At 41.8% G+C, this 14,113-nt stretch overlaps 1 protein-coding gene across 6 annotated transcripts in view; it reads right to left on the reverse strand.

Moving 5' to 3' along the window:
• Window positions 1–14,113, reverse strand: part of DOCK10 (dedicator of cytokinesis 10) — a gene marked incomplete at its 5' end in the record, with an annotated part of 152,509 nt that overhangs the window by 3,275 nt on the left and 135,121 nt on the right. For all 6 annotated transcript variants that reach the window (XM_080349583.1, XM_080349582.1, XM_080349584.1 and 3 more), the window contains 8 exons: window positions 389–527; window positions 855–955; window positions 1,623–1,813; window positions 4,202–4,412; window positions 4,923–5,069; window positions 11,518–11,631; window positions 12,317–12,439; window positions 12,923–13,029. In XM_080349583.1, the coding sequence (XP_080205709.1) occupies window positions 389–527; window positions 855–955; window positions 1,623–1,813; window positions 4,202–4,412; window positions 4,923–5,069; window positions 11,518–11,631; window positions 12,317–12,439; window positions 12,923–13,029 (1,133 nt within the window). The remainder of the gene's footprint in view (window positions 1–388; window positions 528–854; window positions 956–1,622; window positions 1,814–4,201; window positions 4,413–4,922; window positions 5,070–11,517; window positions 11,632–12,316; window positions 12,440–12,922; window positions 13,030–14,113) is intronic.

The following is a 14,113-nucleotide window of genomic DNA, read 5'->3' on the forward strand; positions in this document are numbered from 1 at the left end:
AAAAGCAATTTACTGTTTTAATTAAATACATCACAGCTGTAGGATAAAACAAGCAAAGCATAAAACACTAGTTTAACTGATCATCTTTCTATCCCTAGACCTCAGTCTGCATTCCGCCTCACGAACATTCAACTTGTCAATATGTAGCAAGACATGTAGGAGACAAATTTTTGTTGACCAGTTAGATTCATTATTTAAAATACAGTTGGATTTTAAAAATGAGAAAAGGCAGGGAAAAAAAAAAAAAGGAATAAACTATGTTTTCTCAGTGACTATTGCACTGCCAGGTTTTACTTCTAGTGATTTGTTCTACAGCTTCCTTTGCCACTAGAAGACCCAATTAGCCACCCTCATTCAGCCCAATCGGGACAAAAATAGACGATCTAACCTGTTCATTCATAACTGCAGAAAGCTCGCTGAGCATATCCTTATAATGAGACTTCATCTCTCCCTGATATTCAAATTGATCCTCCTTAATAAGGCGTTCATTGACATCAAGAGCATGTCCACATGCTTCTGCAAATTGCCTAGAAGCACAAAACCACAAAGAACAATGACACAAATTTTGTAGTAATGAAAAAAACCAATCTATAAATACGCACACACAGTCTACTGTACCCTCTTCTCCCCTTGCAGACTGCACCCAGTTAGAAGTGACTTTCAGAAGTAATCCTCAGATCAAGAGGAATGTAGGCTACTAGGACAGCCTTGTAACCGTTTTCTTGGGAATGACTTGTAGGATACGGTGAATGCAGATGTAAATTAGCTTAGTTTGATTCAGCCTGGTTCCATGTCACACCCACCCATGCTACTCATACAATGTGGAAGGTGGAGAGTCTAAACTTAAGGTTTACCTGAAGATTTCCTTCAGGAGCTTAACTTGATTATCAGGATATTTCTTAGCATTTGTCTCTTCAAGAAAAGCTCGAGCATAGGCCATTGGTCCAGCATTTACCTGGGGGAAAAATACACAGCTTATGTGCAGAGAACAAGCAGTTTATTGTCATTTTCTCTTGGGTACCAAGGCTTAAGGACTGGCTTCAAGCAGTCAAGCCTGTGTGAAGAATAACACCTTGTTCCTCTTGTCACCTGGATGAAACCTGAGGAGTTTTCCTCAGAAAAGGGTGCTGCTCAGCCTTGCACACACTGCAGATCTCTGCTGGCCTTTGAAAGTTCTCAGCTAATTAACCATCTAGAAAGCTGTATGCTTGCAGACATTTTAACCAGGGCACCAGAAATGCACGCATCTCTCACCAATCCCAACTTTTCTAAATAGGAAATGATCCTAACAAAACTCCCTTTAAGGTATCAGCATACTTGGCTGTGAGATGGGCTATATTCTCAGATGGCACACGATGGTCTTGTTCGAAACTTCTTAACATTTACTTAGAGAAGATTTTACTAAAATAGTTATATTTGCACATAAATCCAGCAGTCATCAAGATCAGTGGAAAACTTTCTATTCCCTTACTTTTTTAGAGCAGGCTTCAGCTGCACTGAAATACTGCGAGATATGACCAAAAATATAAAATAGAGGAAATATGTCTGGAATGATGAAAATCAGAATAAAAATTTAGGTAGATGCATTAAAAAAAAAAACAAAAACGGCAAATTGTCATTACCTTGACACTGACACTTCCTTGGAGTTTGAGCTGCAGTCGGATCATGTCCACTTCCTCCATTGTGCAAAGCTGATTGAGCTCGGAGACTTTTTTGGACATCTCATCAATCGCTACTTCAATAGGGTTCAGCTCTGTGCTGGTTTGGCTTATGACTTGAATGCGCTTCTTCACGTAGGGAAACAAGTGACTGGCTGCTCGAAAGCAAGAAACGTATCAGAGAAACTCACTCAAGAAGAAAGTATTTAAGAAAGCAAAAGTATGAACTTATGACTTTGTCAATCTCTTTATCAATCCATACAAATTAAGCTTTAATCACTAGATGAACAAAAGAGACACACCAGGTCCAAATTGAATTTTTATGTACCTGGCAATGGAAGAACATTTCCTTTTGAATTCACCACTATTGGCTGCTGAGCTCTGTCATATCCAGGCAGCAAAAATCTCTCACCACTCAGATTGTAGAACCCCAAAATTTCTTCTTTTGAGTTAAAGCACCAAATGATAAGCATATATGGATCTTCAAACAGCTCAAAACATCCCATCAAACATGTTTCAAGTTACTAGCAGGAGCCTCTAGTTTAGCTGAACTGCATATCACTCACTCACGGGTAAACTACTATTAAAACATCACCCTTAAAGAAGTTAGGAGTCACTTTTAGTATTCAACATAAACACTGCTGTGGGAACTGACAGAGGAATTATTCATTGTTACAATCCCTTCCTTCCAGCCCAGGTCTTTTTGCAGACCTCAGAGAGTCTGGCAAAGGTACCGTTATGGTGCATTAAGCCTGATCTAAGCTAACAATCATTCCCCAGTTGCCCTACGCACTTTGGAAGGTCTCCCAAACTCTGTGTATGCCACCTCTGGGGAGCATCTGCTGCCCATCAGCTCAGACCTAAAGGAGCTCCAGCTTACAAGGTGGCTGTCTTCATGGAAAGCAGGACACCCAGGATGTCCAGAGCTGGAAAAATGAATTGCAACCAGGCCCAGCAAAGAGCCAGTGATCACAGACCACAGCCAGGATGCACTTGTCCTCTGCACAACGCAGGCAGCAGGCTCTGGGGCAGAGATGCTGAACTGGTACCCTTCCAGTCGCCCAGTACCTCTGCCCAAGTAGAAGGAACTTCCATTGCTCCTCCAGTCATACCAGTAAGCCCCGATTTCTTCTCAGTCTAAAAGCCCCTTTTTTAATGTAGGGACCAAATGAAGATATATGACTTTATTGAAGGGGGAGGGGACAAAACAAACAAAAAACCCACAACAACTCCCTCCACCCCCCCAACAAAAACAACAACAAAAACAAGAAAAATATTTCCTTTAGAGAAAAGCACTGAGGTGAGGCAGGTGCCTGAGGAAAAAGCAGGGGAGAAGAGAAGGTCATCAAATTCCCACCTAACGCTGAAGACAGAGCCAGGCTAAGAGCACTGGGAGCTGACAACAGCATGTAATCAGCTAGGGAAAATGTTCTGCTGGAAGAATAACTCTCTCTGTTTTTGCCAGACATACCATAACAGCTGTACTTTCAAGTCAGTGAAACTGCCTGCTTCAATACACATCTCAAAACACCTACTGCTGTTCAAGCACTTAAAAAACCCACAGACAAGCTACTCCTCCTTCCTTCGTCTTACAAGCAAAGCTGTGTCATGTAACAAGATGCCCGCAGACATCAGGGCCTGTTTCCTGACTTGCCAGAACAAAACTTTTAGGCGACTACACCTGTACCGTAAAGCGTCTTTCTTCACTTTCATAGAATAGTTTGGGTGGGAAGGGACCTTCAAAGGTCATCTAGTCCAACCCCCTTTGGGGGAGGCAGATGCACTGAAGTCAGTGGGGAACTGGATTTTCTGTCACTCGGGAGCCTTTGCTGTGAACATCAGCTTCTCTGCTTACAGCTTCCCATGAGAACAACATCTCCATCTCAAACAGTTTCTCATACTTCCAGCCAAAATTCAGGCAGGTCAGGTTTCAGTAGCAGTTTCATGAAGGATGCCTCTTTAAGAAGATATTTCAGTCATGATAAGGAACAAAATATTTTCTGTTTAATATGACTCAGTGAGAACAGACATATCTAGTGCTCCTCACATTCCTATATTAAAACACTGATTGTGCCCAATGAGATGAAATCTTACCTCTCAATTTAAAAAATTCTATATAATGTATCTTACCCCCATTTTGGAGTAACATCTGTATCTGCTAAGTTTTACTCTTAGAAGAACAGGCACCCTACTTTGCTTTGTACTTGACTTGTTTATTATTAAAAGAACAATGGTTTTGTGCACTAAGAAGCCTCCAGCAGAACCACTCCCAAATTACATCACTGAAAGAACAGTTAAGATGTCAATAATAAGGAAAAATAAGAAAGCTGATGACTCCACAAACGAAAATAATTTTCCCTAGGACAGTTAGCAGGATTGTAACAAAGCACGTACTTTGCCAATGGACACACTGAAAAGCTCACTTATCATTCTGCACAACACACTGTGATCACTGGCTGCAGAACACCTGGCCCACGGAACACACTGCTGGGCTCTGCTGGCCAAGGCGGGTGGGAGGGGGGACGCAGCCCAAGCAAACGTACTTGTCAGGATTGTGCGCCTCTTGCACTGCTCTTCGACACCTCCATGCTTCTTTCCTGACAGCGTGAAAGGTGTTTCAAACACAAAACGGTTGATGTTGTGATGCATTTCAAAGTCAGTCTTTCGATCTTCGACTTCTTTCTCTTCAAAGAAAGGTGTGACGTATGTCACCTGGATATATGCATATTTTGGATCCAGGTCTTTCGGGTTGACCTGTGAAACAGTGGCAAACAAAATTCTGTTAAGTGTGATGAGCTTCTAAGGTATCCATTATATTTCTGATGTTTTTACCTATCATAGCAATACCAATTAAAACTGAGACTTCCAAATGTAATATTCAGGCCACGGATTAGTACAAAGATATTTAACCAAAGACTCTTAAGAACAGTGGGACTTTTGAATATAGACATTGGCAAAAGTGGATGAAAGCTAAATGAGAGAGAAAACAGCTTGCTTCTATGTTGCAGTAAACCTCTGCATGCTCTCTGCAGGCAAATATTGGAATACAGTCTTTTCCCACTCACTGCGATGCCCTGCTGTAACATTGTTGTTTCCATACAGCACCTGTCATGCTATAAGGTGAGGGGCTTTTTTTTGGTTGTAAAAGTAGGTCATAGTGGTTTACATGTACACTCAGTTCACATTCATTCAAAACACAGCTCTCAAAACATGAACTGTGCGCCCAGTTCTCCACCTCATGCAAGAACTGCACGTCTTTCATACCTTGTTGGAATCCTGGATGATCTTCACGTTCTCTATTCCAAACTTGTCTGCATAAAGTTTCATCAGCCTTTGAGAGATCTCAGACAAGCCAGTTAATTTGGGTTCTTTATAGATGTACTCTTTACCCTCCTCTTCTTCAAAAAATCCCTGTTTGCAAATAAATGGAAGGATATGGTGAACACAACAGGCAGGGCAAAGCCTAAAGAAGGTGCTTACGTCAGGTATCAAGGTGGCCTGTGTACCCACCAGAGCCTCCAGTATGCCTTTTCCAGCACCTAAATTAAAAGCTTACCTCTTGGCACTCGTAGCAGCCACATACCCACAGGTCTGTGTTTGTACTGGTCTGGTATCTCCCAGGTCACCCAGGAAACAACTCACACACTTCTACTCATGTAAGAGATCTAGCTGTTTAAAGCGCTTTCTTGAGAAAGCTGATGTGTATATGATGAAAAAACCCTAATGAATTTAAAATTGGACATTAAAACTTCTTTGAATTTTAGTCATTTGGGTAAATTAACTACTTTGGAAGAACTATACTAACAGAACACTAGGGTAACAGTGGTTTGCAGGATGCCCAGCTGGGATTTGTGCAGCCTGTCAGCTCCAGCACATCTGATCTGGGAGCTACATGTGCAGCAAAGGCTGGGCACCACTAGGACACCACTGTCCCCAGCAATGTGCAGGGACAAGGCATGGCCAGCACCTGGGAACCTGTCTGCATCTGCTCAGGGCATCTGATGAGGAACTCCGGTGGCATCCTAGAAGGCCATGTGGAATGGCAGCATTTTCAGACATGATTAGCAAATTATTTGAAAAGGCAAAAAAAAAAAAAAGACACACAGACTGTGCTCCTTTGTGGAAAAGCTCAATCTTCTTTAGGTCATTTACTTATTACACTGGATGGACTTGGCAGAGCTTTAATAAAAGGCTCCATTGAAGAGCTGATCAAAAACCTGTCAGGCTTCAGAAGAAATGCCGACCTCAGAAAATTAACAGAGCATTGCATCATGTGCAGGTGAGACACTCCACTGCCACATGATGAACACGTACAGCAACATTCCAGGAGAAGCTCTCCCAGCCGAGCAGGAAGCGGCAGGTGCCCCATTAACCAGGACTGGATTTATCCCAAGGCCACGAGCAGCACCAGCCCTCCTCCTAGGATCTCATCTGCTGCCGATGAAACCTGGCAGTGTTAACCCGTGCAGATGGACCCAAACCTCCTCCTTCCACCTTAATGTCAAATGACCCAGAGGAAAATACCTGAAGCTGGAGGGATCACGGGGAAAGGCAGACAGCACTAATGACTAAAGGGACCCAAGCCCTTTAAACTTAACACAACGTGGCTTGGACAGCTAATTCTACAATACACCCAGGCAAACTGCCATCTGTTGAAAAAGAGAGAAGCGCAAATGAATGTAATCAAGAGCTACCTCCAAAATCTCTTTGGAAGGTATTCACGCAAAATCCAGACTTAACATATTGAAGTGTATTTCAACTTTGGTCACTAAAATAATAGAGTAGGCAAATCTTCACAGAAAGTACACAGAATTAAAATAAATTAGCTGTAAATTCAATGTTTGTTTAGGAAAAAAACCCCAACTCTAAGGTCTATTTCAACAAGGATTAACAAATACATGATCTCTGGCTTCTCCTTCAGTAAAGATAAGGGGTAATAAAATTGCCTTTTACTTTGGCAAGTGACAGCAGCAATGGGGGCATTACCAGAAACCAACAACTAATAGCAGCAAGAGCCACTCGTGTGATAATGTCTTAATCAGTCTCACAGTAACCTTATAACACTGCACAATTTTTAACAATATTACCAATTAAACTCTATAGGCATGCGAAGAACTTTGCAGGTAATCAGACAACAAATTTTGAGCTCGAAAGCTGACCCCCCTAAAAACATTTAGTGAAAAGATCTGCAGGTTCATAACCTGATTTCTGATCTTGTTTGCACTGAAGCAAAACTCTTTTATGTGTGAAAACTTCATTAGTCTCATGAAACCATACTCAATCACGCTATTCAGGATTGCTTCTGTCAAAAAAAACCAATCTGCTTTCTGTTACTATTTAATGTTTTCAACAAAAAAACTTAATGTTTTCCAAATTAATCATATAGCAAACTAGAATATAGTTTATCCTCTTAAAAACTGATTCTGTATATGTTTGCATGCTGGAACATAGTGTTTATAAGTGCCAAATCTCTGTGCTGATACTGCATGGCACACTAAGATGATATCTGTATTAACGGTTTGGCTCAAAAAAAATCCAAAACCAAAACCCAACAAACCTGAAAACAAATCACCAACAGATTTAGCCTTGTCTCTAATGCAGGAGACATCATTTAAGTACATATTCCCTACAATATTTCAGCTGACAAGAGATAAGCAGAAGCTAATTGTGAGCTATAAATAATTGCGTCTGCCATATGCTATATGTCTGGTAAAGATCATTGGAAGTAAGATTAAATACTTTTTAGCAGCCAAATATCCTCCAATTTCAGGATTTTAAAATATTAAGCAGCCAAGGTCACACTATCAATGCATATCCCTGGATTATTTTAACACTGGTTGGTTTTGCCCTGCAAGAACAATGCAGCCTTAGAGATGGAAATTATTGCACAGAGCAGCCAAACACAATGGAATGGAGATGACCTTCTGGACAGTAGGTTATTGGTTTCCACTGAGCTCTGATGTGCTGAGAGTCAGGTTGGGACCTGAGATTGTCACTGTGGGAGCGCTGAAAAGGCCCTTCTTCCTCCCCGTACACCCTTGGGCACAGCCTGGAGCTCACAGTAAATCTGACTCTCCTCTGCTGCCCTTTGCTTGAGGAATATACACTGTTGTCCCCACAGCTGATGTGCCAAGGTAACGCCTTCTGCTTTACCTACCCAGGATTAGCATTTAATGGATCCTTCCCTGTCTTTATTGAGTCAGCATCACCTCCTATGGTAAGTGAGCATGTTGCACTCTTTGGTAGGAAAGCTACAGCTATTTTATCACATCTGGAAAAGGGGACATGTCTTCTGATCTTCAGATGTAAAACTGCAGTCAGCTTACTGCTATGAGAATCTGCCCTCCGACTTCTACAGCTTCTTGCATGGATAGGAGAACGAAACCTGAGCTCTGCCTTAACCTAACACTGCTCTGAAAACAAAGCTTGAATGTCTTTGCTTATCAGCACAATATGAGCTTTCAGCTATTCAACAGATTTTTTTTTTTCAGTTCAAGAAAGATCTTGACTTCTCAAAACACTCACCTGCAGGTAAAATCATAAGCACTGGCTAGTGTGGCCACTTGGTGGTGCAATGGGATGTTGTCACCAAAGGACCTTAACAGAATTTGCAGTCAAAACCAGCAGCTGCCATGAGATCCAGCTCTCTGAACCAGCAAATAAAGCTCTCTGGCAAAAAAAACCGACTACATCCTCCCTCAGGACTACATTATTTCAAACCACCCTTCCAGAGGGTCCCTGCAGCAATGCAGTACCCAAATACTGTCCCTGCTTTTCGCACAAAGAACGACGCTTTGCAGATGCAGCTGCAGATTTTCTGCTAAGAACCCCCCAAATCCTCCCTGCAAACAGGATCTGCAGTATTCTTTTGTCTTTTAATCTGCTTTCTCTGCAGTTTTTGTTTCAGTTAAGGAAGACCAATGTTCCAATTTTACAAAACATAGATATGTGTAATAATAACTTTTTTATGTGTGTGCTTACATTTGTATCTACCCACAGGTATTTTTTAGAATAGTGCATGTGTAAGACTGAAAAGGAATCCAATACCTGCCACCGAGTTTCTTTCTGTGGCATTTCCTTTGGAGTGGCCTAAGCAGAGTTTTTCATATTGCTTTACACTGGTTTAACTGTGTAGTACTAGTAAAACCTGCAACCATTAGCTTTTGGGAGGCAGTGTGCAAAATCTGCCAGGGGCACAAAAACCAGGAATTGCTTTTAATGTTTTAAATTAATTGGGCACTGAGACTGCCTTCAGGACAGATGCCTGCAATACTATTGGCAAGAGAAGGACCAAAAGGCCTCATAACTTTCCACTTGCATAGCCAAATGGAAGCAAGTGGCACACAGGAAAAAGGGACTGACAGAAATACAGAAAGAAAACTTTTCAAAGAGAAAAATATGCAGGCACAACTGGTATAAGGGAACAGACTGTTCTCTCTGTCCCTCCCTCCAGGTTGAGCTTCATCTGTAGCTCCCACACCTGCCATGGTGCTCTGTGTACCAGCAAGCCCGCCCTCCATCAGCTCTGCACAATTGCTCCTATTCCCTTGGTGAATGAGGTACAAGTAATGCTGATGGGAATGATCTACCTTTAATTATTTGCACTGTGCTGGACATTTTTCACAGAATCACAGAATGTTAGGGATTGGAAGGGACCTCGAAAGATCATCTAGTCCTGCCGGTTACACAGGAATGTGTTCAGGTGGGTTTTGAATGTCTCCAGAGAAGGAGACTCCACAACCTCCCTGAGCAGCCTGTTCCAGTGCTCTGTTACCTTCACTGTGAAGAAGTTACTTCTCATGTTTATGTGGAACCTCCTGTGTTCCAGCTTGTACCCATTAACCCTACCACTGGTTGTCACTGAGAAGAGCCTGTCTTCATCCTCGTGACACTCACTATTTACATATTTATAAACATTAATGACGTCACCCCTCAGTCTCCTCTTCTACAAGATAAAGAGCCCCAGCTCCCTCAGCCTTTCCTCATAAGGGAGATGCTCCACTCCCTTCATCATCTTTGTTGCCCTGCGCTGGACTCTCTCCAGCTGTTCCCTGTCCTGCTGGAACTGAGGGGCCCAGAACTGGACACAATATTCCAGGTGTGGTCTCACCAGGGCAGAGTAGAGGGGGAGGAGAACCTCTCTCGATCTACTGACCACCCCCCTTCTAATACACCCCAGGATGCCATTGGTCTTCCTGGCCACAAGGGCCCAGTGCTGGCTCATGGTCATCCTGCTGTCCACCAGGACCCCCAGGTCCCTTTCCCCTATACTGCTCTCTAAAAGGTCATTCCCCAACTTATACTGGAACGTGGGGTTGTTCCTACCCAGATGCAGGACTCTTTTTGTCACTATGCAGTCCCACTTTCTACCACGTACCGTCTCTTCTGCAAAAGGAGGAAGCTGTGCTTGTTTGCATTTAGAGCTCAGTGTCTGGGGTCACCAGGGAACAGACTGAGCAATATGCAGCTATGAAAAAGTCATGTGCTTTCAAGCACTAAAGCTGTTTAAATGAAGCTGTCCTTTTGGCACTGGCAGCTGAAAAGTCACTGCACTGTAACAGAGATTTTGACCCAGTTCAGAATCACTACAGTTAAATTATCCACTTAAAAGCGGCTGCCTCTGGGAGAGCCCTGGCAAGAAGGTGCAAGAGTCCCACTTCCCCCCTGCTGCCCCTGTTGTGAGGAAGGACTCGCCATTGCCCTCTGACTCCCAATTTGCCTGCTCCTACACAGGGCTATGAGGCAGGTGGCTGCACCACTGCCGTACACCGCAGACTGCACTGGCCAGGAAAGCAGGCTTGCATTCAAACAGCATTAATGCTACACTGAATTTTTCAACAGAGGAAGAAGGGGTCCAATCCCACTCCCAGTGAAGCTGAGAGAAAAATTTTCACTGAGATGAGACGATGTAGCATTGGGCCCCACAGTGCACACACAACACAGTGACAGATGCGGCTTGGTAATTCAGATAACTGAACAAACAAAAATTAGTTTGCAGGATGCAACAATGAATGAAACAATGTTATTTCATCTGCCATGAACCAAAGAATTGAGAGCACAGGGAAGTTAATGTTAAGAAACAGTATAGGGGAGGACAGAGGACATGTGAGGAAAATTAAATAAAAACATGCAAAAGAACTAGACTTACCACAGCCTTGAATAAGATCAAAAGGAGAAAAGAGCAAATTTCTGCATTAAAATCTAATTAGCAAACAGAATGATCCAAATCAATCTGTTGTTCACACATCTTAATTATTTTAGAGTAAAGGCGATCATGTGCTTGCCAAACCCAGGTCTTAAAAGAACATGCTGGATTGCTACACTAGTTTGTAGTGGAAGCAAGCACAAAATAATGCTTGGAGGATGCTGAAGCACAGCAGAAGGAATACAACTACTCTACAGTATATTGCACAGAATCAGAGGTGGCCTGAAAGCAGAAGTCAGAGTCGGAAAGAAACACAACAAAACACCTACTGCCTACTGCTCTGCTTTAAGCTCTATTTGAAGAGAGGGTCATATATCAAAGGTGTCTTATCTGGTTTTATTTATGTTCTATGCTGAAGAAAACCTGCCGTGCCTCATTCTCAATTTTTCTTGATGAAGTCAAGAACTAAAGCCGACGTACAGGTCTGTTCTCCATTACACCACTAAATCCATAGAAGCAGTTTACACAGGTGCAACTGAGTACTCTCTCTTCTGAGTAAAAGCCTCCTTGGAGTATGACCCATGAGGCACTTTCTACTCAATCATTCACTGTCAAGTGTTTCTCTGTTTTAGCTTCCCTGTAATACATCAGGATTAGAAAAATGTGGCTGAAATCTGGGAATCTGTGCAGACAAAAGAAAGCAAGTTGACTCACCTGCCCATAAAACGCAACACGGTAATATCGTCCAAAGAGGCGTTTCTCAGAGTTCACTACTTCTGCAACCTTGAGGTATGAGCGGTGGATGTCATAATACAAATCAGACAGTCTCTACAGTAACAAACAAGGAGAGTGAGGGGAAGTGAGAGAGCATAAGTACTTTGGCAGGGACCTGCTAAGAGGTCAGAGAACCCAAGAGTCCCGTGTGCAGGTGAGAGCCGAGTGCCAGTAACTCCAGCCAGCTCCCAACCCCATGCAAAGATACGCTATCCACAGTTACCACTAAAAAGCAATTTCTCGGGACAGTGAACCAAAATTTTAACTAGGTTTATATGTGAGGACCCGCTTCCTCAGTGTACAGCTTACAGATAACTACCTCTTTGCCTTTTTTTTTTTTCAAATTTAAAACCAGAAAAAATAGTAAATGAGATTATCATCTCGTTATGCATTATATATTAAAATGGCCAAGCAAATAAGACACGAAGAAGCCCTGGAATTGCAAAGAGATCACATAATTTATCAGCAGTTTTTAAACTTCAACACAACGCAAATGTGCTCTTGGTTTAAAAACACATGTAAAAATTCATATCCAGTGGCTAACACAACAGGTTGGTTTGAAAATTCACTGTTGTATTGATGCTGGAAAGAAGAAGGTAAGGTACTGCAGTTTTTCATTTACTCACACAGTACAAAGAAAAAAAAAATCCTTTTAAAGATAGCACTTTTTTTTTTTTCCTAAAAATGCTGGTCTTTACTGTTGTCTTAAAATAATTAAAAAAAATAGAAACCAACTTACTTTGAAGTCCCTCTGCTTCTCAAAAACAGCAATGATAGGCTTGTTAACCTCAGCAATAAGCTCATATCTCTCAGACTTCCACAGGTATTCAACACACAACTCCAGCTGCTCCACAAGAACATTCTGCAATTCCACAAATACAAATAATTCAGTGACTCAACAGCTGCTGGCATTTATTTAATATCAATGCAACAAAAGGACATACCCACTATTTCATTTTTGTTCTGCATCTTCTATTTAAGTTGTTTTTTTTTTTTTCAATTAGACAATATTTAACCCAGTATTGGTGACCTAGGTCTTAAAAAACTGAAATAACAGTAACATGAAAACACTTGAATACTTGAAATCTCATTCAGAAGAATGGGTTTGCTTCATGGGCTCCCCTCTGCCCTGACACCCAGCTCTGGTACGTAATGTCCTGGTTAGCCAAGCACCTACCCTGCTGTTCAGTACAACAGCTATGACATTTCATTCAAAAGCTGTGTGTCTTTTAATACTGCGTGAAGTACACTCTTACAATATTTTGTTGCAATACGCACAAGCATCCACTAGAAATAACACTCTCTGTTAATATAGAACAAGTATATAAACGTTAATGCCGCTGACCTCATTATAGGGAGTATCTTGCATCCCAGAGTCTTCCTTCATAGCACCTTCTTCTTTAATGTTGGGGGTGATGCTCAAAAAGGCAGGCCATCCCATGGAAAATAAGCCTTGAAATACAAGTCATAACCATGTCAATTAATGACTGAATAACCAGATAATTCAAAACGTTACTGGATGCCGTTATAACAGAACTGATTTTACTTGACTGGATTAGTTAATTTTTCACAGCCCAAGTGATGAGAGGCACAAATGGAACTGACTGAATTTATGAGACTATTACATATTTTCTCTAACCTTCTAACCGAGGAACTCTCTTGTAGAAAGCTCCAGCCAGTGGCAGAAGGAGCTGATGAAAAGGCTCACAAGGATTCAAACTGAGCTTACATTTAATATTTGCTAAGCTGTGGCCTTAGTGCAATGGTTGCAGAAGGAATAACAACTTACACAGGCATTGCACATTACACATCAGGCACAGTCTGACCTGCAAAGATTTTACTGCCGCTCTTGAACAGCGAAGGTAAACCGGCCAGTGGAGAAAATGAACTCGACACAGTTCATGTTCAATTTAAAAGCAGGAAAATGCTACTAAGGCACAATCACAAAGTGAATTGAGACAGAGGAGCTCCTTCCCCTCTGTCAAGTTTTGAAATTCATTTAAAATGTAAGTTTAAAATGACCTACAAGTTTTTCACTCCACCTGCTGTGATCTGTTATTCAAACAAAGTATTTTACCACTAATGAACTATCTCTGAAATATTGCTCTTCACAGAGAGCTCCCTTCTAAAGGGATGCATTTTTCATCTCACCCACAAACACTTCCAAATGTACCAGAGAACCATGGTCTTCTGAAACTAACAGCTTTATCTTCCCCAGATATTTGTCCTTGTCCCCAGAAACTGCTCTTTGTGAAAACTGCTAAAATATCTCATGCTGAGAATTACTTTGAAATACACATTTCATAAACTAAATAACCACTGGCATAGAAGCATTTAATAATATAAGCCTGCACTTTATTTCTCTAATAAGCATCACAGATTAAAAAAGATCTTTATCTATACTAAGTTACATATGGATAACTGCACATTAATTCCGCCCTGTGCCCTCCCAGCTTTGGCTAGTCAAGGACTTGGATGTGGATTTGCATGCTAAACACCAATTGACCCGAGAGGGATTTTTCTGTTGCTGATGATG

This window comes from Nesoenas mayeri, assembly GCF_963082525.1.
Source record: "Nesoenas mayeri genome assembly, chromosome: 9".
NCBI lineage: Eukaryota > Metazoa > Chordata > Aves > Columbiformes > Columbidae > Nesoenas > Nesoenas mayeri.